Source organism: Phasianus colchicus, chromosome 1, assembly GCF_987193195.1.
Source record: "Phasianus colchicus chromosome 1, bPhaCol1.hap1.1, whole genome shotgun sequence".
Taxonomy (NCBI): domain Eukaryota; kingdom Metazoa; phylum Chordata; class Aves; order Galliformes; family Phasianidae; genus Phasianus; species Phasianus colchicus.
The window spans coordinates 113,599,316-113,623,565 of NC_143436.1; the positions used below are offsets into that span (position 1 = coordinate 113,599,316).

The 24,250-nt window shown below is 35.0% G+C and overlaps 1 protein-coding gene across 5 annotated transcripts in view; it reads left to right on the forward strand.

Moving 5' to 3' along the window:
- The window catches only part of CASK (calcium/calmodulin dependent serine protein kinase), a 199,519-nt gene that overhangs the window by 132,342 nt on the left and 42,927 nt on the right, over window positions 1-24,250 (forward strand). For 3 of the 5 annotated variants that reach the window (XM_031594591.2, XM_031594593.2, XM_031594594.2), the window contains exons 10-11: window positions 2,554-2,653; window positions 15,521-15,642. In XM_031594591.2, the coding sequence (XP_031450451.2) occupies window positions 2,554-2,653; window positions 15,521-15,642 (222 nt within the window). Of the gene's footprint in view, window positions 1-2,553; window positions 2,654-7,583; window positions 7,602-15,520; window positions 15,643-24,250 lie in introns of all 5 variants that reach the window. The other 2 variants (XM_090123585.1, XM_090123599.1) reach the window with 1 other exon arrangement.

Sequence of the window (24,250 nt, forward strand, 5' to 3'; positions counted from 1 at the left end):
GGAAAAAAAATATTTTTTTTACTTTTTCCATCTGTCCTAACTAGTGTCACTGTTTTTTTTATAAGCTTGTGTCCTTCTTTTACCATTTTTCTACCAAATGTTCTGCTTCAGAGGTGAAAACAAAATTAAAAATTTTTAGTGACAGCTGATGCAAATTACATAGGTCACTCCAAAAGTAATGCCTCCTATTTATTTCCATGGAAACTACAATAGATACAAAAAGTACAATAACACTGTTTGATAGAGTAAATTCTCAGCTACACAACACTGATTATCAACATAGTCATCACTGTTAACTGCATTTTTGCCAACAATGAAGAAGAACATGCATACCATGCTTATAAAAATCTGCACCAACAGAAGTGACACCCTGTTTCACTGCTGTTCTGAGGGTGTCATTGCTAGGAAAATATTGCCCACTCAGTCTATCTTTAATCGGCCTGAACAGATGGAAGTCAGAATGTGCCAAATCTGGACTACATGATGGGTGTGGTTTTACAGTCCAGCCACGATGGACAATGGTGCTCCACAGTGTTCAAACTGGTATGCAGCCTGGCATTATCATGTTGCAAGATAAAGGTTGTCTTCTTCTCTGGCCTGACTCTGGAAACTTGAGCTTTCAGCTTAGTCAGTGTCATGATGTAGCAGTTGATGGTTTGTCCAGGTTCCAGCAAATCCAGAAGTATTACCCCTTTCCTATCCCATAAGACAATGCACATCACTTTACCTGCTGAAAACTACATCTTGATCTTCTTCTTCGATGGGAAATTTGCATGTTGCCATTCCATGGACTGCTGTTTTTACTCTGGCACATATCGTTGACATCACCTCATCACTGGTAATTATGCTATCCAGGAAACAGTCATCTTCAGCCTCGAATTGGGTCGATAAGTCCTCACAAACTTGCATACAGTGTTCTTTCTGTTCCTGTGTGAGCGTTCATGGGACCCACCTGCTGCAAACTTTGCAATATTTCAGTGTTGCCACCATCATTTCCAATGCACTGAAACTGATATTCAGCTCCATACACAGTTCCCTGCTTGTAATCCACTGATTTGCACAGATGAGCTGATCAAGACACTCTTCATCTTGTGGTGAAACAGCTGTGCATGGCCACATGGAGTGTAATCTGTCTTCCACATCACTGTCACCACTGCTGAAACACACCACCCACTTTCTCACTGTGCCCACAGCCACTGTTTGGTCTGCATAATAAATGTTCAGCAAGTGTCAATGAATGTCTGTGGGTGCCATTTTTTCAGCATGGAGGAATTCAGAGACACACCTTTTCTTCATTCTCATTTCCGTGTCAGACGCCATGGTGTCAGACTGCCCCTCTGCTGCCATCTGCCACATGGCAACAAAGTGGAGTGGCATATTGGCAAGAAAGTTCAACATTATTGCCATACCACCATCATCCACCTCTGGCATTAAGGGCAAACTTAATAAAACTGGAGACATTACTTTTGGAGCAGCCCTCATAGAAGTTAAGAACAGAATTGAACATTAGCTCCATATAGTTATATTACTTGCTGTCTAATATTTGGAGCTGAAACTGTAAAACATGTTGAGATTATTTAGTGCATTTAATGGAAACCTACACAGTACCTGTTGTTTCTAACAAAAATGTCCTGCCAATCACAGTGCTCAACAATACATCCTAAAAAGATTTTTCAATGGCTGCAACCCCATGAATAACAATGATAAATAAACTTGAAAGAATGTTATTACTTCAAAAGGTTTAATTATAAAAGGTGTCTATTTGGGGGAAGAAAATCCTGTATTTCTTTGCTTACTCAAAGTAAGTTTTATACCTCAGACTATCCTGAATTGTGTTTTGTGTAGATTCACTAGGATTTCTGGAGATTTTAAGGACTTTTGCTGAATTCTTTTTTGTTTTCCATAGCTTAAAGGGTTCTCCTTCATTATGTCCTCCCAGCATGAATATGCTCCATTACATATTTATAAGGACATGGATCTAAAAAATTTTAAAAAGCAGTGCATGTTATAAACCAAGTATCATTTGCTGATAAATCTTACCCATTGCATAGACATGTATATATTGTCATGTTTAGAACCTGTCTCATTAAATTAAATTTTTAATTATCTCAACTTGCAATTCTGAATTGTGCTGAAGAAACTAGCATGTGATCTAAGCAAAATTATTTTTTTCTTCAAGCTTTTTAGTTAGTTATTTAGCAACATTGCAAACTGTTTTAACTTCAACCTTTCATAGTGGAAGTCTATTCTTGCTTCTACTGAGAGCCTTGGCTCTGTGTTAGGGGTTATTAAAGTGTTTTCCAAAAAAGAATTGTTATCATGAAATCCCTCACAAAGAATATAGTTACTGATGTCCATGAAAGTAGTGTACAACCAGCTCCTAAATATGGTTACTGATAATAGCAAATCAGATGAATATTATGAAATTTATTTACTCTTTACCAGGAAGGTCAACACACAAAAAAGCTTGGGAATTTCAGTGACCAAGCATGTATGGAAATGTTTTATTAAACTACTTTGTGTAATTTAGATTTTGTGGGTATTTTTATTTAGGGGGCAGTACTAGCAGCTGTGTCAAGCCACAAATTCAACTCCTTCTATGGCGACCCCCCTGAAGAGTTGCCAGACTTCTCTGAAGATCCTACCTCCTCAGGTATTGTAACAGAAAGTGTACTTACTCCAGTCAATCTATCCTAATTCTTTACTGACTAGAATACTAAGTATTAACCAATTTCTTACAATTCCATAAAGTTTGATGTTAAGTTAACCCTTAAATGTGAAAGCATGAGTAGTCGTCAGTTATAATCATAGACTCAAAGCATGGCTTGAGTTGGAAAGGACCTTAAAGATCATCTAGTTCCAACTCTCCTGCTGGCAAGGTTTCCATCCACTAGATCATCAGGACCCAGGGCCCTGTCCACCAGGCTCTGGCTTTATTTTTGGCATGATGAGCCAGACCCCCTCTACTCTTCAATAGCAAAGGGAAGCAATAAATGTTATGAGCATACAGTTGAGCTTTGGGCAGTACTGCTTCCACGAGTACTTTTGTCCTTGACCCATACCTGTATATTTTAATCATCTCTCAATCCCTAAATTGGCAGCCCTGTCATAAATATGTATCTTAAATTTGCCAAAACATTCTGTGTAAAGTCTATAATCCGAAAGTATGGATTTGTCTGTCTGTTCTAAAATTAGGATTTAGAATCAAGTTAAATGAGCTTTTTAAGAAAATGTAAGGCAATATGACTCTCTTTTATTTTTCTAAACAACTAAATAACACTGGCAGAATATTTTAGTTATCGATGCTTATAACTATAAAACTTACTTTCTCAGAAGGTATTTCAGGAACTTAATTACTTGTGCAAAACTTCTGTGTTACAGTGAATTCTCTTTCCCAGTATTTTCATAAGTGACAAAATTACTGAGCGACTGCAAATGTTATGTAATACTTTTCTGCTTTTTTATAGAAGCATGCCATTTTTAGGAAATACTTCAATGTTATTAATACATAAACTCAGAAATATTTTTGTTGAAATTCTGAAATTTTATTTCTTGCAATTCAAATTTGAGTACTTAAATACAAAGAGTTGCTTAGAGTTGCTTACTGATCATAACTTTCATCTCAGATTGTGGGTAATTAATGCCTCATCACTTCAGGCAATGAGCTTTTAAATACTCGGTGAACCTGTAGGTAAAGATACATACATGGTTTTAAAGAAAATAAGTTCATTTGACTTCACACAGAATTTCTTTCAGTGCTTTAATGTTAGTTTCCAGCTACTTCCTCCATTTCAATAGAACAACTACCAACATGTTTAGCAGTGGACTAAAAGCTGCAGTTCCTCTTCCCTGTTTCAGTCTCACATCAACAGGACATGTGTTTTCCTCATAGGGTGATGTAATTGCAGATACTGGTGTACAGCAGAGGCGCACAGTCTATTTTTTCTGCTCACAGAACATATGAATCTAGTACATACATACATTCTATAGAATATTTGTGCTCTATCTATTGTTACCTTGTGTTCACCTCTGAAATAACTGAAGCAATAGATTGTATTTCTTAGAACAATGTTACAATTCTTTAAAATCCTGTTGATCTCACTGATGGGAGATCACAGTGATCAGGAAGCCATACTTAGTGAGTACTTTCTGTGCTATTTCCCTGACCACATTAGCTGATAAAATACATAGTGTGAGGATAAACACTGAGCCTTCCAAGAAGAGATACTGCAACTCTGAACTTCTGAAATTGCTAGATATGGAAATCTATGTTGTTTCCTCTTCAGAACTGCAGTAGTGATGTTTTCAAATTTTTCCGGCACATGAAAATAGTAGGGTCATGTGATCTTTCTAAGCTGAAATAGTTCATAGAAATTTGATACAAAACTCTCAACTTGTAGTAGAAACTTGGTTGCCTTCAGGTAATTGAAGTTTCCTTCCTAACATCCCATTATGTTATTTCAAATCATGGACTCTAATGAATAGCATTTAATATTTTAAGTGTTGCTGTCTATTTAATCCTCCCATAAAATTCCATGGAGCGTACCATTCAAATTAAATGATTTGTCAGGAATGAGCAAACTCCTACTAAGATAAAGATGCAAAAATTTAAATGCTTATTGTTATGCAAATTGTATATCCTATGCTCTTCCAGACCTTTCTAAACACAGAAACAGAAAATTTCCATTTTGATTTCTATATTAGGGTAGAGTTGTCCTCCCTCAGAGCTCAGTGAACATGAGATTGCTGGATGCTTTGAGCTTTTACTACCACAGCCATAGCCTATGATATTTTGTGTAGTTGCAGAGAATATTCTTACTTGAGAGCTTTTCAGTGAGGATCAACCAATTGCGTAAATAAGGAGATGGAAATGGACAGAGATAAATTTCATTTAAAATCAATCAGATATTTTTCTGCATAAGTCTTCTTCCTTTCTTGGCTACAGGTATCTTTTAATAATTCTTGATTCCTACAGTTGTTAATTATTATATATTTGTTCTGGGTGATCTATTTCCTCTTTCGTCAGCAATCGTCCTCTGGAGGACTTAATCCTGTTAGCACTCTGTTGGCAATGTGGCAGAAGTCAATCTTGCAGAATTTTGAGAGACTATGATAAAGGCTCTAAAAGTGCTTTGAAAAATTAGGCAAACATGTAAGAATTAAATAATTATAAATTATTTTTAAAATTTAAACTAAAATAATACTTGACTTCTGAAACTCTCTGTTCAGTAACTTCTTTAGTAAAGCCACTGAACACCTCAAATGACGAGAAAAGTGTATTGCAAATGTATTTTGTTAGAAGTTGAAACATTTGACTATTGTTTGTCTTCAGAACATTGTAAAATGCCACTTTCCCAAGTGAGTGAAAGTTTTGGATATTTTTAATAGGCTAAAATAAATATAAACCAGAAGTAAACACTTAGCAGTTCTAAAAGCTAAATATGACACATGGAAAAAATTGACCCAGTAGAGGTATTTAAAGTGGACCATGGACCATGAAATTAATTGGGGAATGGAGAAATTTGTAATCAATTTGCATTCTGCCAATCTTACCCATTCTGCTCCCTTTCAACCAGCACACTTCCAGGCCCTCCTATTACTTGATTACACAATACATAAAGCAAAGACTGAGGTTGTCCTCTCAAATCATATGGTAACTATTTGTTCTGTGATTGAAGAGACCGGATATATAATTTTTAAGTGTTTCTCAGGCTAAAGAATGAGCATCACCAGTACAAAAACTTGGGATTTTTCTGAATTCATCAGTTGCCCACTTTGTGGCAGACTAAGGAAACACTGTGGAATTGTTTGAAGTTTTCAGTTGGGAATTTGAATTTAGGAAGGCCATTTAGTTCACTCTTAGGTACGTTCAGGATGTTAAGGTTTTTATGCATACAGTAAGAGAAGCCCATCAAATGAAGATTTTTCTTATAACTTTGTTTTTCCAATAACCTTTTTGTAGCCACATTTTGAGATCTACTGAGTCACTGTAGGAGCCAATGGATAGTCTTTGGAAAATTGCATAATTGAATTCTAGATTAAAACAGATCTTGCCTTTTAGTTTAAAAACTTTTCTCTATATATCATGCTTTAATTTCTTGGTTTGTGGTATTGGTATTCTGGTACGTGACTAACAGTTCCAAAGTAGCTTATGAAGTTCTCGTAAAGCATTTGATATTTCTGTGTTTTGGTTTAACCACACATAAAGTAGAGTAGCATATTTGATGCAAGACATACTGACCAAATCCTTAACTTAGTGGTTAGCTTAGGCTACCAAATAGCACTGTTGCAGTACTTCTGAGCATTTATGTGCTCTCTGAGCTCTGCAGTAAATGTGTAATATGAGGAACACAGAAGCAGTGCTTCATTATTGCATAGTAAGCAGGTAGTTTAAGTCTGCATTAGTGTTTCTGGCATGTTTCTTCAAATTGCAAGGGAAACGTTTCTTTATAAATACCTTTTGATTTTTTATATTATTGCATTTCTTTATAAATACATTTTGATATTTTATATTATTGCTTTATGTAAATAGTAAAGTTCATGCCTTTTTTCTTATTAGACTCTTTTGTTATATCAAAAAATAAAAGCCCAATCTGACAGGCTTTCAGTGGAATCAAACAACAAACATATGGCCGTGTTGTCAGATCAGTTTTAAACATCCATGGAACTAGTTTAATTCACAAGTATTTCTGTGGAATTTAGATACTATAAAATACGAGCAGTGTAAACTCTTAGCTTAAAAACTCTCAGTCTCAGCTATATGAGGAAGAAAGATACTATTATGCAAATAATACCACTGATTTTCTAAATATTTGCAAAGCATCTTGTGCAGCGTTTTAAAGTATATGGGAAAAGGTAATAAATTGTATTCATCCTATAATTTACTGTTACTATTGCTCAGCTAGTTGTGCAAGTATGATTGACTGTTGGTGTTCAGATCCTAAGTTGGGGTATTTCCAATACTTCAGTATTGTCTTTATTTTTTCAGCTATTTGTCTTTGTTGTGGTGTGTTTCGGTAAAAAATGAAGTGTCAATATAGCAAGTCAGCACTGATTAAAATCAGTAAGAAAGTATGTATATTTCCAAATGGTTCTTGTAATTAAATCACTGAAACTTGTTAAATTATTTCAGTATAGCATTGCTAAATTCAAATTAGTAAATATAAGTGTGTTAAGTAATTAATAACAAGTTACACTTCACTGACAGTATGTTATAATAGTTTGTCATTGCATCTGCTATGGTCCTCTTACTTTAAATCATTTTTTAAAAAACTCTGGGAGTTTTTTAAATTAGTGTAACAGTGTTGGAAAAAAATCTGCTTTTACAGATGTTTAACACTGAATATATGTGCTACTTTTCCAATGCCAAGTGCTCGTTTTCCTCCTATCCCACTCTGTAAGTCCCACTTGCTCCAGTCATGGAAACTATGTTATTAAAAAAATTAAAGAGATGGGGAAGGTATTGACAGTTTATTCATACTGTTTTGTGGCTAAAGTAGTATGCTAGGCTGCAGCTTTATAAATTGCTTGTTCTGAAATCTTCATGCTGTTTGTTGTTTGTCCAAATGCTGCCTTCCTACTAGGACTTCTAGCAGCAGAAAGTAGGTATCCCTTTGTTTTCCTTTAAAGCATAGCATTCAGCTATAGTGTGTGTCTTTGCATGTTTAAAAATCAGCTTTTTTTCTCTTCATTTTACTATTTTCAGTTTTAATACTGCCTGCTCGAGAATAATAGTCTGTATATTGTGCTTAAATCTATCTGTAACTTTCAAAATGTAATTAACCTGAAATAATATCATTTTCTAGGGAATTCTGAGTGCTGCAGGTTAGAGGCAGTATTAAAATTAACTGGGATTTTGGTCTGTTTTTTATATTTACACAACTGAAATAAAGTTAAATTTTCATTAAATTAATACAAAATGAAGTTGTTTGGTTTTGCATTTTAGTTCCCAAATTAATGTTTTCATGGGCTAACGACTTTTTTCTCTTGAACACTAAGCATACACTGTAGCATCAGTTCTGTATTATTTTCTTGCTGTACCTTTGCATGAACTTTCTTGATCATTCTGTGTTGACAGTGGTATGTGATATATGCATATGCATTGTATAAGTATGCATATACAGCCGATTTAAATAACTGCGATCTGTGACTCCTTAATGAAGAAATATTACACAGACATAGGGCGGATGTTCTGCTGCAAGTTAGCTGCACACTTTGTGCAGACTGAAAGCACAAGCACTTCTAAACTTGCAGAATGTGCTAGGCAAAAGAACAAATGTGAAATGTTAGACCTTGTGATACAAACCACAAACATTTCAAAACCAACAAATGCGGCATCTGAAAAGATAAGCTCTAAAAGTGTTTCATCTGACAGCTCTACCATCCTACGTCGGGGCAGCAAGGCACATGTCTATGTCACCATCTCTGATCAAAGTCAGGGATTGTTGTTTATTTGATTCTTTTTGTCATAGAGATCGTGGAGCTTGTTCCTTTACTTCCTACTGCCCTCTCTCAGAATCCCCATCCAATAATGTAAGAATGAGAACTTAGTAGATATTAAATTTCTGAAACTATTATTTGTATATAGTTTTAATTAAAAGGAAGCTGTCGTATGAAGCCTCAGCCAATGATTTTGTTTTGAAATGTGCCACCTTCAGTAAATTTAATGAATAAAAGGCTTTGCTGCCCTCTTACTGGTCAGAAGAGCATTTCCATACATTTTTGTAACAAGGAAGAAAGTACCTAAAGATGTAGTAGTGAAGGGCACTCATTTGTTAAAGTCGTTCTTTGTTTAGTTGCATGTAAACATGCAGTCTGTGAGGTATGGGTCTGTTCTGACCCTAGGCTGTTTCCTGTCACACTTGTGGCTAGTTTTTGGGAGAGAGAAGCTGGGAAAAGGGATTGGCAATCTTTTGCAAAAGACCCAAGTACAGAAGGAGAAGAAAGTCAGAGCTACATGAACTCACAGTGCCCCTGTGTGTGCAGAATAAAACAAGAGTCTGTTTTTTTTTATTTTCTCCAAAGTTTACTTGCCTTTCTTTCCTTCTGTGTATTCCTGAGATATTACTCCCCCCCCCTTTTTCTTTAAATTATCCCACTTTCTTAACCATATTTTTCCATCACACCAACTGCTTTTTTTTCTACGGTTTCATTATAGTTTCCATATAGTCTCTTTCTAGTTCTCTCCATTTACTTTTTCTGATTTTTATGTAAATATAAAATATATATGTCTATACATACATATATCGTTACTCTCATAAATGCTTCCCAGTAACATTCATAGAATTGTGTGCATGTAGGAGTGTATTTGTAAATGTAGAGAGTACCTAAACTTAGCTCTTTGGTTTCAGCACAGGAAGCAACAAGTCACTGAACACCAGATAGCTGAAATCAGAGGAGTCCTTCTGCCTTTAGATTTCATTTAACTGTTGGATATATATGTGAAACACGCATCTCCTACCTCATTTTAAACTACAGTAGGCATATAAATGAATGCTTCAGCTGTCTTCTGTCCTTACAGAGATGGTTGCTCTGGAATGAGTGAGCAGCAAAGAGCAGCAACTTAACTATGTGTAGTTAGAGTCATCTGAGCTCCGGTGATTCATGCAGATGTGGTATAAAGTAATGAAGAGCATCTGATGCTCAGTTGGCTTTCCATTAATCTAAAGAGTTACATCTGCACAAGTAGTGGATAGGTCCTGTCATTTGTAAAATATTTTTTTCTTGCCTTTAATGAAAACGGTATGTTTACCATTTGCTTTATAGGACCAAGAGGAAACAGAGGGGTTCTTTCTTGTACACTGCTAACTTCTGTCTGATGCTACTGAGACAAATGTGGCTTTTTATGTATAGCATAGGTATAGAATTTTATAATTATGCTGCTGTTGAGTGTGTTGCTGAAATAGACAACCTTCCATGTGTGTCTAAGCATGATTTGAAATCAGCCGAGAGGCACACCATCATTTCTGTAACATTTTGATGTTTTTCTTATTACCTACTACGTTAACATTTATGCCTTGTGCTTTTAGTTTATTCTAATCAGATGCCAACAGAACAAAGCTAATGGAGGCACAGATTTGAACTGTTATCACTAAATACGTAGTATAAGTGTATAAGTCTCACTGGAGTCTTAATGTGCAGGAGGAAAGAACCTTTGAATGACTTGTTGTTAATTTTTTTTAATACATGAAGCTTGAATCTCACACTGCAGAGTTCATAAGCATGATGTCACTTCATCAGATGAGCTGTCAGAATCTCATATTTACCAGATCTTTTTTTTTTTCTGAAAATATCTGCACCTGATAATAATACACAAAGATTATATTCTTGTTTTTTTTATGAGATAGTATCTTGTGTCTTCATTCAGTCTTCCTGAAACCTAAGAATTTCTAGGAAAAAAGGACATTTTTGTTGTCTTTACTGTATGTGCTTGCCTCAGATTTCTTCATAAACAAAGTGCCTTCTAAAATATGTGTGCTTAGAGAACCAGGATTGTTCTTTAATGTCATTTCCACTGGCTGCACACAAGAAGGCAGCCAAGAGATGAAGTAGGAGAAAGTCGCTCATGTTGACTGTAGATTAAATGGCATAAGGACAGAATCATGATATATAGGGAAACTACAGATAACAGCTAATCTTTGATTAGTCATTTAAAAGCCACTGTAAAATTTCCAAAGCACATTTACCTCTATATAACACATAAAGTAGTTGAAAAGCTGTTCCAAATTAAGAGAAAGAGAATGAACTGAATTAAAATGAGTGGGTGATGTGGGGAACTTAAAATAGTACTATACAGTTCTACAGATCCAAGGGGATTGAATCTTGTCAGTGTGACTTTAATAAAAATGTACTATTATTATAGTGGTTATTATAGCATCTTCTGCAGAGTCATTTTCTGGAACACTTAATTGCAGAAGGCTTGGAAAAAGGTCACAATTGTATAGTTCTGTACTTAGAGAAGGTCAGGCTTCCTTTCACAAGTTTACATTGCTCACAGGAGGTTTTATGACTAAGCAAGATTTAAATAAACGTCTAATCATCAGTATTAAATAAAAATTAGATTTCTCTTTTTCCTGTCTGCTTTTCAGGAAGATCTAAGTCTTTTTACCTAAACAATCTAGTCAAAGAATCAGGGCCACATAAAAAGAAGCTTGTAATTCACTGTGCTGCCTGTTGCATGAGACAGGAAGTCATTTCTACCCGCCATGTCTTCTAGGCCTCAGAAGAACAAACTTCTGGGGGTGTTTTGTGGTGGAGGCATATTTCTTATGCAGAATATGGAGACTGTTTCTTAGATTAGTATTTTCGAGATTTTTTTTTTATGTTCAAGGGAAGGATTAAGGAACTGCTTTCCATCTTTAAAGATAGTTCCTCTAGCAAAATCACCTGTTCCAGGCTAGAATAGCTAGATCCAAGGACGCGGTAACAGCGTTCTATTTTACCAAAGCTTCTTCTACTTGTAACTTGATGAACCATGATGATCTAGCCTCCAGTGATGACCAGCTCTGCCTGAGAACTACAAATACTCTGCAGGCAGAATTCAGTTTTATATAGATCTGTATCTGAATGATTACCTCCATATATTAGGGAAATACCTGTGATGTCTGTGACCACACACTGGACGAAAAAAATGATCCAAGTTATCGTCTTATAAAGCAAATAGTTATGACAAATATTAGAACTGCTTCAGTGTGCAGAAAAGTACTCAATCTAAACTCCTGTCTTCTTTTAAGCAATTTAGTATTATGCTTAGGAAGTCATTCTGTTAACTAAAAAAAAAGTTTACTGTACAACCAATGACTGCAGAAGACTATTTTAAGCATTCTGGCTGTATTGTTTCTTTGTCTTTAAGGTGAAAACCCATAGTTGTCAGCCTTTTGAAGGTGTCAACACAGAGGGAACTGAATAGTCTCAGCTGTACTTTCTTATGTAGTCTTATGGGAGTACAGAAAAAGTGAAGTTGTATGCATGGCACTGAGTGTACACTGAGAACACATGTCCAGTTACAGTAGATTTCACAACAAAGTCTTCTCAGAGAAACACATTTGGTGCAGGTTTTGTTTCTACACCAGTAAGAAAAGAGTCTTCTACTTTTGTCACTGTCCTTAGAACCTTTCCTGCACAATCATTTGTGTCTATATCTTTATAGTAACTTGATGTGAGGCTCTTCTCACCTAACTAGCTTGGGCAAGTACAGTGGCAGCACTTTATAGCCAAGTTTACTTTACAGAGTCTTTAAAAGAAAGTCAAGTTGATTCATTTCTTTTTTTATCTTGGTTTCCTAATATTTACTATTTTTTATAGTTTGTAACTTGTAGAGTCTGTAATTGGTATAGAACATTTCAAATCTAAGCTTTAGATTTTGTAAATGTGTAACTCAACAACTCACGTAAGTCTTTCATCATCTATGCTGATGCTAAAATAGCTAGATTTTCAATGATGAAAAGAGATGAAATGCTAATTCTAGAAGATATAAGCTGTAATCATGAATATCAAGTGCATTTACAGGTTGGAGGTTTTATTGAGTGCATTTACACTTTATAGATGACTTTTTCCCAAATGCTAGAAAGTAACTTAAATAAAATATCTGAAAGTATCAGAAAGTATCTGAATCTTTTTCGGGATGAATGTTCCACAAAAAAATGATGAATTTTATTTTATTTAGTATCTTTTATCTGAATTAGATAGTTCTTCTGAATGGTATTGTTAGGCCTTTAACTAAGTGTTTATAACAGAGTTAGATGTTCAGAAAAATGCCTGTAGAAATATTCTGTCACTACTTTAAACAATAATACGCTGTCAGTCCATTGCTGCTATGCCATTTTCTCAGGCAAATGCATACTGTGATTTGTAAATGTGTGACAATGTTGAAAGATACAGTGGTAGATACAGTAGATACACCACAAGATTGTAGGAAACAAACAAAAAAAAAAACTACTGAAACTGTGATTTTGAGAGATTAGCAAAGTCACTATCAGAATTTGACATCAAATTTGTTAAGGATATTCTTGGAAACTTTCTACTACAGCCATTTATTCAATGCAATCAGTGGGCAGGAAAAAACAAGAGCTCGATGTTTAGTGTTCTGGAATTTCCAGATATTCAAAAGGGTTTTCAGATGCAATATTAAAAAGTAACTTTTGTTTCTTCCTGAAAGGCCACATTTGTGGAATGTGATTCCAAAATATCACATACTAGGTTAAATATATACTGTCATATAAACAATATGTGGTCCAGAATATTCAGTTATTTGCAAGTGAAAAAGACAGCTTCTAGCATACTTCTCATTGGTTCTGATTTTGGCTCCAGTTCTTGTGATTATGAGCACTTTCAGGAAGTATTATGAGACTCTGAAATATCTGAGTGTTTGAATTGTTTCTTCTAAGTTTTCCTTAGAGTACACTCTCCACATAGATGGAAAGGGCTTTGAGCCTAGAAAGCAAAATTCTGCTAGAAAATAGTTCATTTAAAATCTGAGCTTGGCAAGAATAGAAATAAAAAGAAATTGTTATAAATTGCTTTCTGCTAACCACGTCCCAGAAAGTCAAGTACTTTCCTTTAGGCTTGCTCCTAAGTCCATCAACCTTTAATGGATATACTGAAAATGTTAAAAAGAACTAAACACAATCCCATTTTGTCCTTAAGTAATAAGTTTCTTCCGTACCACTGAGGCTTAGTTGTGAATATCTCTTTGCTCTTACCAGCAACAGGTCCTTGTATTCCCTCAGGTTTCCTGCTGTGTCTCACAGTACACAAGGTGTGGTACAGACAGAGGAATATGGAAGATTCCTTTCAGCAGAACATGATTTTTCACTGTCAAAGATGGAGCAGATTTTTCTCCTCTTTAGCACACCACATCCAATGCGCATCAGCTACAATGCCTCATTCCTTGCGATGAAGCCACCACTTTTTATAGAGGAACATAACTTGCATTGATAAATCTGCTGCAAATAAGTAGTCAGACACATTTCATGACAGAGAACTAAGTCTTACTGCTCATGGCCCATAACTTGTAAATGAATGGAATACCGTAGTTCTTAACCTTGCTGTTCAGTAACTGAGAGGAGAATCTTAGGTTGATTTTTTTTAGTAAATGGGATATAAATTTTTCAAGATTTGTAATTTGCTTATCCTTTTGAGGGCTCAGGTCACAAAGCTTGCATAGTTGCATTTGTGTTTTTCATTAACTTCATTCCAGGTTTTCTCAGTTTTCAGAGAAATAACTGATTTTAACTTGACTCTTTGTGTGTTTGGGATAGAGTTGTTTTTTTGCTCTTACTAAATTCTGAAAATGAAATAGATTACAAAAGGGCGTAAGGTAAGGAGGGCTGGAAAGAATTGTTTATATAGTAGAAGGTGAAATTTCAAGAAATACTGCATTTTTTAGAATTTCATTTCTTATCCGACACTCTTTGCAACAAGAGACTGGCAAATAAGTAAGTAAACAGAATAAATACATTAATAAGAAATTACTGAAATATAGAGAGTGCAGAATTTTGTATCCGGAATTAAGGATTTATTTTTTACAATGCATTCAGTAGTTTATTGTCAGACACTGGCATTTTTGCAGGCTGGCACTAAATAAGATACCATCTTTCCTGTTGCTTATACCACCGTGGAAAATCTGAAGACACAAACTCTAGGTGTTTAGACAAGCCAGGATTAGCATTCTAGTAGTAGTACACACAAGTGGCAGCCACAATTGATACCTGATAGTTAAAACAAGATATTCCACAAAGAATCGATATGGACTGTTTTTCTGTGGATTTATGTTGTGCTTCTTAATCCTTTCCAACCATGAGTTCAACTTTCCTCATGGATTTTCACCTTCCGTACTGCTTCTTGGTTCTCCATTATGTCCCTGTATACCTCATTTCTCCTTTCACCCTTACCCATTAAAAATCATTCCATCTTCCTATGACTCAAAACAATCCACTGATCTCAAAATATAGCAATTGTTTTATTTGGGTCTGAGGTACTGAAGCAAATAGAACAAACTGAACAAAAAAACTGAGCTAATGTTATAGCCTTTTTTTTCTACTCCAGAGGACACAGCAGTCCGGTCTTTCTCTTCCTTCCTTTATACAGATGCTGATTTTAAAACAAATTTGTGAAAGCATTATTGTTGTGGGTTGTTTTTTTTTCAAATTTCTAACCAGTTTGGAATATGTATTTGAGTTGGGCCAATAGTCAAAAAACTGAAGAATGGAAAGGCTGGAGTAAGAATAATTGGGCAGGCAGTTGCACAGATAATCCAAGTGGCTTCATAGGACATTGTTGGAACCCACCCTAAATCAAACCAAACAAAGCTTAATAAAAGAAGGTTTTAACCTCTCTTCAGTTAAACTAATTCTTAATAATAATTGCACTATGAGTGGGTACTGTTTTTATACTGAAGTTTATTTGGTGTGTTTTCCTATAAAATTCTGACTGTCAGATTATGTGAGTTTTCCTTTCAGAGCTTCAGCCTTACTGTCTTTGCTCTATTGATTTTTTTTCCCTCCTGTTTATTGCCCCACAGGAGCAGTCTCACAGGTGCTGGACAGCCTGGAGGAAATTCATGCACTTACAGATTGCAGTGAAAAAGACTTAGATTTTCTTCACAGTGTTTTCCAAGATCAACATCTTCACACGCTACTAGATGTAAGTTTTCTTGGATAAGCAGTTTCTGTATCTGTTGTTCATTGGACAATATTTTGTTTGCTGTCACATGCAGAAATCCAATTTATATTTCTTAATAGTTTTTAACCAAGTAAACCTAAGAAGTGAGCATATCATACTACCTCTGAAAACGCGTGAATTTATGAAAACATAAAATTATGAGGTAGAACTGTTTCCTCAAATTCAACTATTGACTGCAACAAGCAACATCAGCATCACTGCAAGGTTATAGTTCATCCCTCATGTTCAGTTCCAAGACCTTCTTGGAAGGACAAATTCAGAAATTTACCAAGTTTTCGTTGGCTTCTATGTCTAAGCAGTGTTGGGATCTAAAATAAAGGTCAAAAAGTGACTGAAAAAACTTTCCCAGATTTGATTCCAGAATATATTGTGCATATTTATATGAACATTTTATGTTAAAGACTTATGTTGAAGGACTTGTTTTCAGACAAAGCTAAACATTTTCTAAAGCAGCCTACACATTACACTGAGAAAACACTCAGATGAAAGAAACAAATCCATAGAGGCCTAGGCTATGTGTGTATAAGCAAGTACTGCAGCACAAAATTAGCAAATCTGTAGAGCAAAAAAGTTTACTCTGGGGACCCAGTGTCAACAATTGTGTGTGCTTGGAGGGCTTTCTTTTTAAACTGGTTGGACTGCAGTTCTTTGGACTGCACCTATTGTGGGTGGACAGCACTTTCTATTTTAATCATTTGGAAGTAAATATGCTCTAACAACAGTTATCAAAGTTGAAGAATGGTAGGTTGGCATAATCGGAGGATCCATTCAAAACACATTCCTCAGTCAATGCAAAATGTTCATATAGTGATGTAGATGATGACTGTTTCGTTACTTTGTCTTAAATTTTACAGCTTAGAAACCTCAGTGAATATCATGAATTTGCTTTTTACACTGTGAGAGACACAAATATAAGAGTCATTCCCGCTATTATAATAGGCAGGTAGATAGTTATGATAGTGGAAACTGAAAAGGGTTTCTGAAAAACTGTTGAATGCTTTAGTTCCAATAAACGACTTTGCAGGTATATGATCCAAGTATAATTGGTGCCTTATTTCTTTTGGTGTCCAAACACTTTGAATGTAGTAGGTGATTTGTATACTTGCTACGAATTGTTTAGTTATTGGTGATTGTTGGACCGTCTGTACTCAGAGCATCCTTAAAATTTACAGGATAAAAATCAGCACATGCTTCCATCTGGAAGAGTACCCAACCTGCATGAACTAGTTTGTATGAGAACATAAGACTTCTGATAAAGCTTTTTCAAAACAAAGCTGCTCCTATAAGACTCAAGGAACTGCAGATAGCCAGTTCTTAAGTGATGAGGGCATTGCTGTAGCACAAGTATACACAGTCTAATCTTTGCTCTAGATAACTGTGTATGCAGTTTATATTAAAAAATCGGTTAAAAAATATATGAAGCATACAGGAATAAGGGATTAGGAGCTCATGACTTTCCTGAATTGTGTCTCCAACCGCTTATCTTACAATTTGCATCAAAATGTGGAAGTTTTTATCCCAGAATGAGTTTGTTTAGCTTGTGTTCCTGAAGCTTAAATTGTTACTTTTTTTTATATATCATGCTCCAGTAAAGAAAATTGATTAGTTAATATTAAGGAGAAAAAGCTGAAACCTGGGTAGAAGGAGAATAACATGAGGGAATAATAAGAAACTGAATACTTGTCTCACTCATGCAGGAAGGAACTTTGTTGTGGAGTGTACCAATCAGAAGAATAATGGTTTTCAACTAAAATAAGATTGCTTTAGATTAGATATAATAACGAAATTCTCCACTATAAGGATGGAACACTGGAACAGGTTGTCCATAGAAGCTGTGACTGCCTTGGAGTTGTTCAGCACTAGGCTGGATGGGGCCCTCGGCAACCTTATTTAGTGGAAGGTGTCCCTGCTTAGACAGTCCAAGTGTCCCTGTTTGGAATTAGATTATTCTTAAGGTCCTTCTGAACCCAAACCATTCTAACTGATTCTATGATAATATGTATTATATAATTTCTTGGGTTTTGTTAAACCACCTGCCCTTAGTGGAAGTATTTTGCTGAGTGACAGGTCTTCTAGGCATTAACTCAAGCTTCTGTGTTTTTTTTGCTTTTTTTCTGCTCTTTACAGTAGCAGTTGCATGTGAAAGACTGAAGCAAGATACAGACTATTCAAATAACAATTTGAAAGAGAAGGTCATGTTTCAGTAACTAGAGGGAGCTTTGACTTCTCCTTATATGTTAACACTATGCCAGTTTCTCTCTGAAGTGTGAAAAATTCATCACCTGTATTTGAATGAAGTTTTGTTTGGAAAACAGTTTATTTCTTTCAAAATATTTGAGGTTAACGAGGCCATCAGAACAAGTCACCTGTGAAGCATTATGTTCCACTATCTAGAAATTTTGTATACCGTCATGAAGTTGTGGCTGACACTTTGCATTAAAAACTGCTGTTCCTCTTTCTTGGCCTTTTACCACAGTTAGATTTGTTCTCATGTTCCTGCTCTTTCTCAAGAGTTATTCTTATTTTTAGATTAGGATCATGATGATAGATCATTCCTTTAGCTGAAATACCTTCTTTCGCTGCTGAACTAACTTTTTTTTTCTGGGAAAAAACAACAATAATGATAATAATCTTTGTATTAGGAGCATAAGTTTGATTGTTTTTTTCCGGGTGATAATCCACAAGTAGATGATGTCAGTAATTCATTAACGTAGGTGCATTTCTAAAAACTTCAGAAAACAGGACTCAAAGCCATAGAAAAGAGGATCCTTATCATCCCACTGATTATTTTTAATTGATTAATTTTTATCTACTTTGGTTAACTGACATAAGACTCTTTCAACTTGGGTGCCAAAGCAGTTCAAAACAAAGAAGGAAAAGGTGGCATTAATATATATAATATATGTTCACTCTAGGCCCAGTCCTCCAATATACCAGCATATCCTCATGTGATCTTATTAAACATTTCCATTGCATGATTTTTACACAGTTCTGGGTAGAATGTTTTTGGGTTTGTTTGTTTTTGGTTATTTTTTTATTGTAAAAAAGTTAAACAGTTCATTATTAAAATCTTAATTTTGTTCACAGGGGAGAGTAAAAAAAAAGAGACCTTCTAGATATATGAGTATTTATTAGCACATATATATATATATATGTGCTAATAAATAAATACATATATATATAGTTTAATACTTGTTATTTCTTATAAAGTAAAAGAGTAGCTTTGGATTGGACAGGTATTTTTTCACACTCCTTTTAGAAATCTTAATTGTGGTGAATGCTGTATGACATACTTGTTTGAAACTTAGACATTTCTGGTTTTAGGACCATATAAAACCATTGATTTTTTCATTTTGGTATCCAATTTAGGTCATAAAGGACATAATGAAGTGAAATATATAAATAACTTCATGAAGAAAAAAAGAAGTTAAATTGGAGTAGTGGAACAGCCTTTTATTATCACTGACAGATTTTTCAAAACTTACAAAATTATTTAAGTTTTTCTAATTAATTTTCATGTATAAGATCCGAGGATGCTCTGCTGTCTTTTGTCAGAAGTTCTGGTCAAGAAATTAGAAATAAATGTGAGGAAACTACTGATTTTGGAGGCTTTTGTGCTTGACTATTTTTGTGTCATGACAAAAAAGAAAATTATTAATGATCATTTGTTTTGAAAAGTATACTGGGCTTCAAGGCCAATCTTGCCCAATGGGGAAGATCTTAACAAACTGTGTTTTCTATTACTACATGAAAGGAAACCAGGTTTGCTAAAAAGCAAAACTCGAGGCTGCTATCTTTCTCTTGTTGAGTCAAGTTGTTTGGTCACCTCTCCAGGGACAGTTTCTGTGGGTGATTCTGAATGCAGATGTCGTTCGATTTACAAGTGAGATTTTTGCTCAGTGGGAGAACAATATCAGCTTTTGTGTGACTGGGGCCTCTCTGTGCTGCAAGCTTTGTCTGTGTCTCTCCGTCCTCAATCAGATAGTGCTCTAGGCTGGTACATTTTGGTTGTTAATTTAAGAAGTTGCATTATTTTCATAGATGGAATATTTAAGGTAAGTGTTATTTCTGTAAATGTATCTGTGATGAAAGCATGATGAGTTTTGAAGAATTTTATTTTACCTTCTGCTGGTGTAATGTGTTACACACATTCAGTTTTACTTAAATGTAATAATACTGCTGATTTTTGGAGTAGTTATATGAAACATACATTTATGTGTAATTTATGTGTACCCACTTCTAGAGATGCATTTTTATTCACATTGGATACATTTAAGGCATACTGATTTTTCAAGAGAATCTCTTTTTTTGTGTCTGTTATCCTTTGCTGCTAATGGTAATGTATCAAAGGAACATGCATACATGCACATTTCAGAATTCCCTTAATATTTATTTTTGAACTCAGTCATCTGAAGAGATTCAGTCCTCATGTCCAGACTTTTAAGGAAACTTTCGCTTCTGCTAAAAAGAATGCTGCTGGGTTCTCAGTTTAGCCTCTTACATCGTTGGCTAAAACTTCCAACTGTGTTTATTTTGTTTTGTTCTGTTTACCCTCACAATGTTGGATGTTGGCAGGATGTTTGAATGTCTCTTATTAAAGTGTATTAAAGTGCCTCACTGTGATTGACACTCCAGTTCTCTATTTGAAAATGTTTGAAATTCTTCTTGTATTTGTCCCTCCTTTGCTATTTTCTGAGCAAAGTGTGTTAATTTGAAAATTCTGTTATACACTTTATAAAAGCAAAGCAAAAGGCATTTTTATTTTCAGGCTGAGTCTAGAAAGCTTAAATATTTTCATTTCTTGGCTCATTCTTCTGTGTTTTCATTTAAGTATGGCTTTCTATGTGAAGCACACAATGTGGTTCAAGGTTTTTGGAACATGATTTGTACTTACTCTCTTGAATACTGATTATGCTAAAACTAATAAGTGGAACATGTTTTAGTGAAATATGAATGCATTTCTGTCCAAATGTAAAGCAGAAAGTGTATTTGTACTAGATAACTTGCCAAACTCCCTCTAGGCTTATGGGAAATAAACCTTTCTCATTCTTTAATCACCTTGATTTCCTATTTTTAATTATATTATAATTAATATGTTTGTTAGACAAGAGCAAATGGAAAATATTTGATTAAAGAAAGAAAGAAAGAAACTGTTGGCAGTAGAACACCTTGCTATTTGGGGAACCAGATCTGGCTTTTATCCCAGTCCAGTAGAGGCAGCATGCTCAGCCCCAGGGAGTGGGAGGGACTGTCTCTCATACTGCAATGGAAACTCATTTCCCAAGTAGAATAGCAGGAGCAGCAACCAAGCCTGAGGGAGAACTGTTGGAAGAATTCTCTCAGCGAGTGGACTGAATCCTCATCACCAGCAGAGTGCATTTTTTCTCTAAAAGGTAAATTGTCCAAAAACATTGCCATATTTGAAAGAGAACTAGAAGCAGAGACAATTCTAGAATGCCTTCTGCGTTGTTTTGTTCTCAAAAATATCTTCCATTTTCAGCTTCCTTCATATATTCAAATTTTACTTTCTGTGTTCCCAGGGTATGTAGATCATTCTGCTAGTGAGCATCATCTCGTTGTTTTCTTGCTCTTCTTTCTCTGTTTTACAGATTCATAATTTGTCTTATCTCTATTCTCCAAAGCAGAAACCAGTTCTGCTCTATCTTTGTTAATATATACGATACTGATGTGTGATGAGGTCTCTTAAACACAAGACTAATGCAGATAAGAGCTAAAACTAACATTTATCTTGATTATGATATTTTATTTTATTTTTTTAGAAATGTGTGTAACCATCGCTTTACAATTGCAAAATTCTGGGTTGGATAGCATGGCACTGCAACAGTTGTTGTGTTGCACTTAACCTGTCTTCTTTCTAACTGAAGTTCTGTCCCTTCTGAATTTTTATAGGCATAGTACTGATACGGAGAATCACCAAGAGAAATACAGCTTAAAAAATGCATATGTAGAATGAGGATAGCACTTTTTAGCCCATTCCTCTTGACCTAATGTCATGTCCCCAGTGTTGAGTGTGTCATTGTGTCTGCACATATGTGTGCATGTGCAACCAGCATTGTCTTATTCCAAGAGCATTCGCTTGCAGATCGTTTTTAGTACATAGAATCTAAAAAATCCTGTGATTACAGAGTATTTTTATGATACTAGGCCCACATCTGTCAAAAAACTCTAAAGGACATTCCTCATGCTTGTGAAATATTTAGTTAACATCACTGATACTGTTTTAAGATATGGAGGATCGGTGTCATATTTGACTTTGCACATTCTCTTCAATTCTTTTTTGGTTGGGTGTAGTTCAGATTAGTTTCAATTTTTTTTTTAAGCATAAGGGCTATCTTTTTTTTTTTCCTAGTAAAACTTAGTATTTCCAGACAGTCTTACTTCTCTGAGAGCTTGGGGCTTACTTTGACAACTGTCAAAAATAAATAAATGCTACAGAGTCTAGATATGGTCTGCAAATGTTTGGTAGCACCTCCAATTTCTTCAGACTTGTATTTCAGTCTGCACTTAGTCTACAGTAAGTCTAAGATACCCAAGGGTTATCTTGGGTAACATCCCAGTAAAATATGCTTCTGTCTTTGAAGTCTATCAGGCCTCCTTGCATCCCACTTCCAGTCATTCAAGTAGTTGGCTGGTACATGTTGACTGTTCTCTGTACAAATGAGCTCACTGCATTATATTTTTATTCTCAGTGTGTCATGACAAAAGATAAGGATAAGGATATGGATAAGGAGAAACAAAAATGGCTGTAACCTGAACACTGAGACTTCCCACTGCAGAATACGCTCAGTGTCACCCATTTAGGCTTATCTGTATCTATACTTCATGCTATAGCTCTCTAGCCCATTTTGGATTATGGAGGTAAGATGAGGATAAAGGTTATTCTGTAGAGAATATCAAAGTGTCTTCTAATAGCCCTTTCTGTGGTGAGGGATTGGTTTTCCTTAGTGTTTATTTTTATTAGCTGCTTGGTATCATCTTTAAGATGTGTTTTGTCCTCTTTGTTCTTGAAATGAGCATCAATTTAAATACCTGATGCAGTAAAAAAAATTAAATGTTTATGTTACTGAAATATTGTGACCGTGAAGTTGCAAATATGCTCAAGTACAATGTGAAATTATGATCTCAAAAAAAAAAAAAAAGAAAGAAAAAAAAAAGGAAATTAAAAACAGGAAGTGATTTACAGTCACAGGATTTTTTTTTTTTTCTCTTTTTTTTACCAGTATTTTGGAGGTTTTTTTAGAAAAATAGGGACAACGGGTGAACACATGGAAATAGAATGGAAAGGAGTTTCCATGGATGCTTTGCTATCATGTTGTTAAAAAATTCCTTCCTTCCTTACAGTAGCATTCCAATGCTTCATTGACTTTCTAAACATAACTTTTTTCTTGCATCCCTGGTACACATTAAGAATTTTTTTTCTTATTTTATTACCAGTGAAATTGAAGAACTGATCATTGACATTTCCTTGATTGGAAAAGTGGCAGCATGTTTTGATTGTTTTGCACTCCTTCAGAAAGTATTCTGTTATATAAGACTTAATTCATTGAGTATGTTCTCATAATCATGTTTTCTAAATTTTCATGGCTTTATTGCTCTCCACTCAGATCTTTTGCATTGTTTCATATCCACTTGGAAGAGTAATGCTCAAAAAAATAATAATGTAGGAGGGTATCGTTTGGTAGTTTTTTAAACTACATAATAACCACCCATGTCTTTCACATCACTGCCATGGGTACATCCCAGAATTAAGTGTTTGGTGTTTTTTATTGTTCTTTTTATTGGGACTACAGAATTTCATTGTCTTGATTTTCACATTGCTGTGCTCATTCTGTTGGTACAGAGCAGAATCTTTGCATCACCTTAAGTTAATTTCTTTTAATCTTTGGTGTAGTTAAATCTAAAGGTGATTGTAGGTTTTTATTTATTTAATTGTTCATTTGGTTGGGGTTTTTTGATAGTATGGTTTAAAAGTGTTGCATGTGTTTATTTAAGATCATTCAATCCCTGGCTTTGCTAACACATTTTCCAATTCAAGAAAACATATACTTACCTATATAATATAATGTTAGATTTTGCAACCTATCCAGTTGGTTGCAACCTATCCATGTACTGTCTGGCATGTCTTTGAGAAACTGCTGTCATTTCTTGAGAGCTGCTGCTTCCACAGTCAACGGAGTTTTTGTGATGATCATTGATGTAAATTTTCTTAAGGTCTGAGACAAATTACTAGACTGGAGTTCTACTTTACTTTTGTCAGTGGATTAATCTTCACGATAAAGCACAGAAATCAAATGCTGCTAGATAGTGGAGTCTAGATTCATTATACATGAATGAAAGGTTAGGTACTTAGTGGAGAAAAGGAGGTACTTCAGATTTTAGAGGCACCTGAAATTAAACACAAGGAAATAATGTGTGATTCTGAGGGGTAAGATAATTGATTACTATCAATACTTCTATGACACTTCTAAAAAAAGGGGAAAAACGCAGTAATGTTAAGCAAATCCACAAGAACACATTTAAAGATAACTGGGGGGGGGGGGGGGGAGGT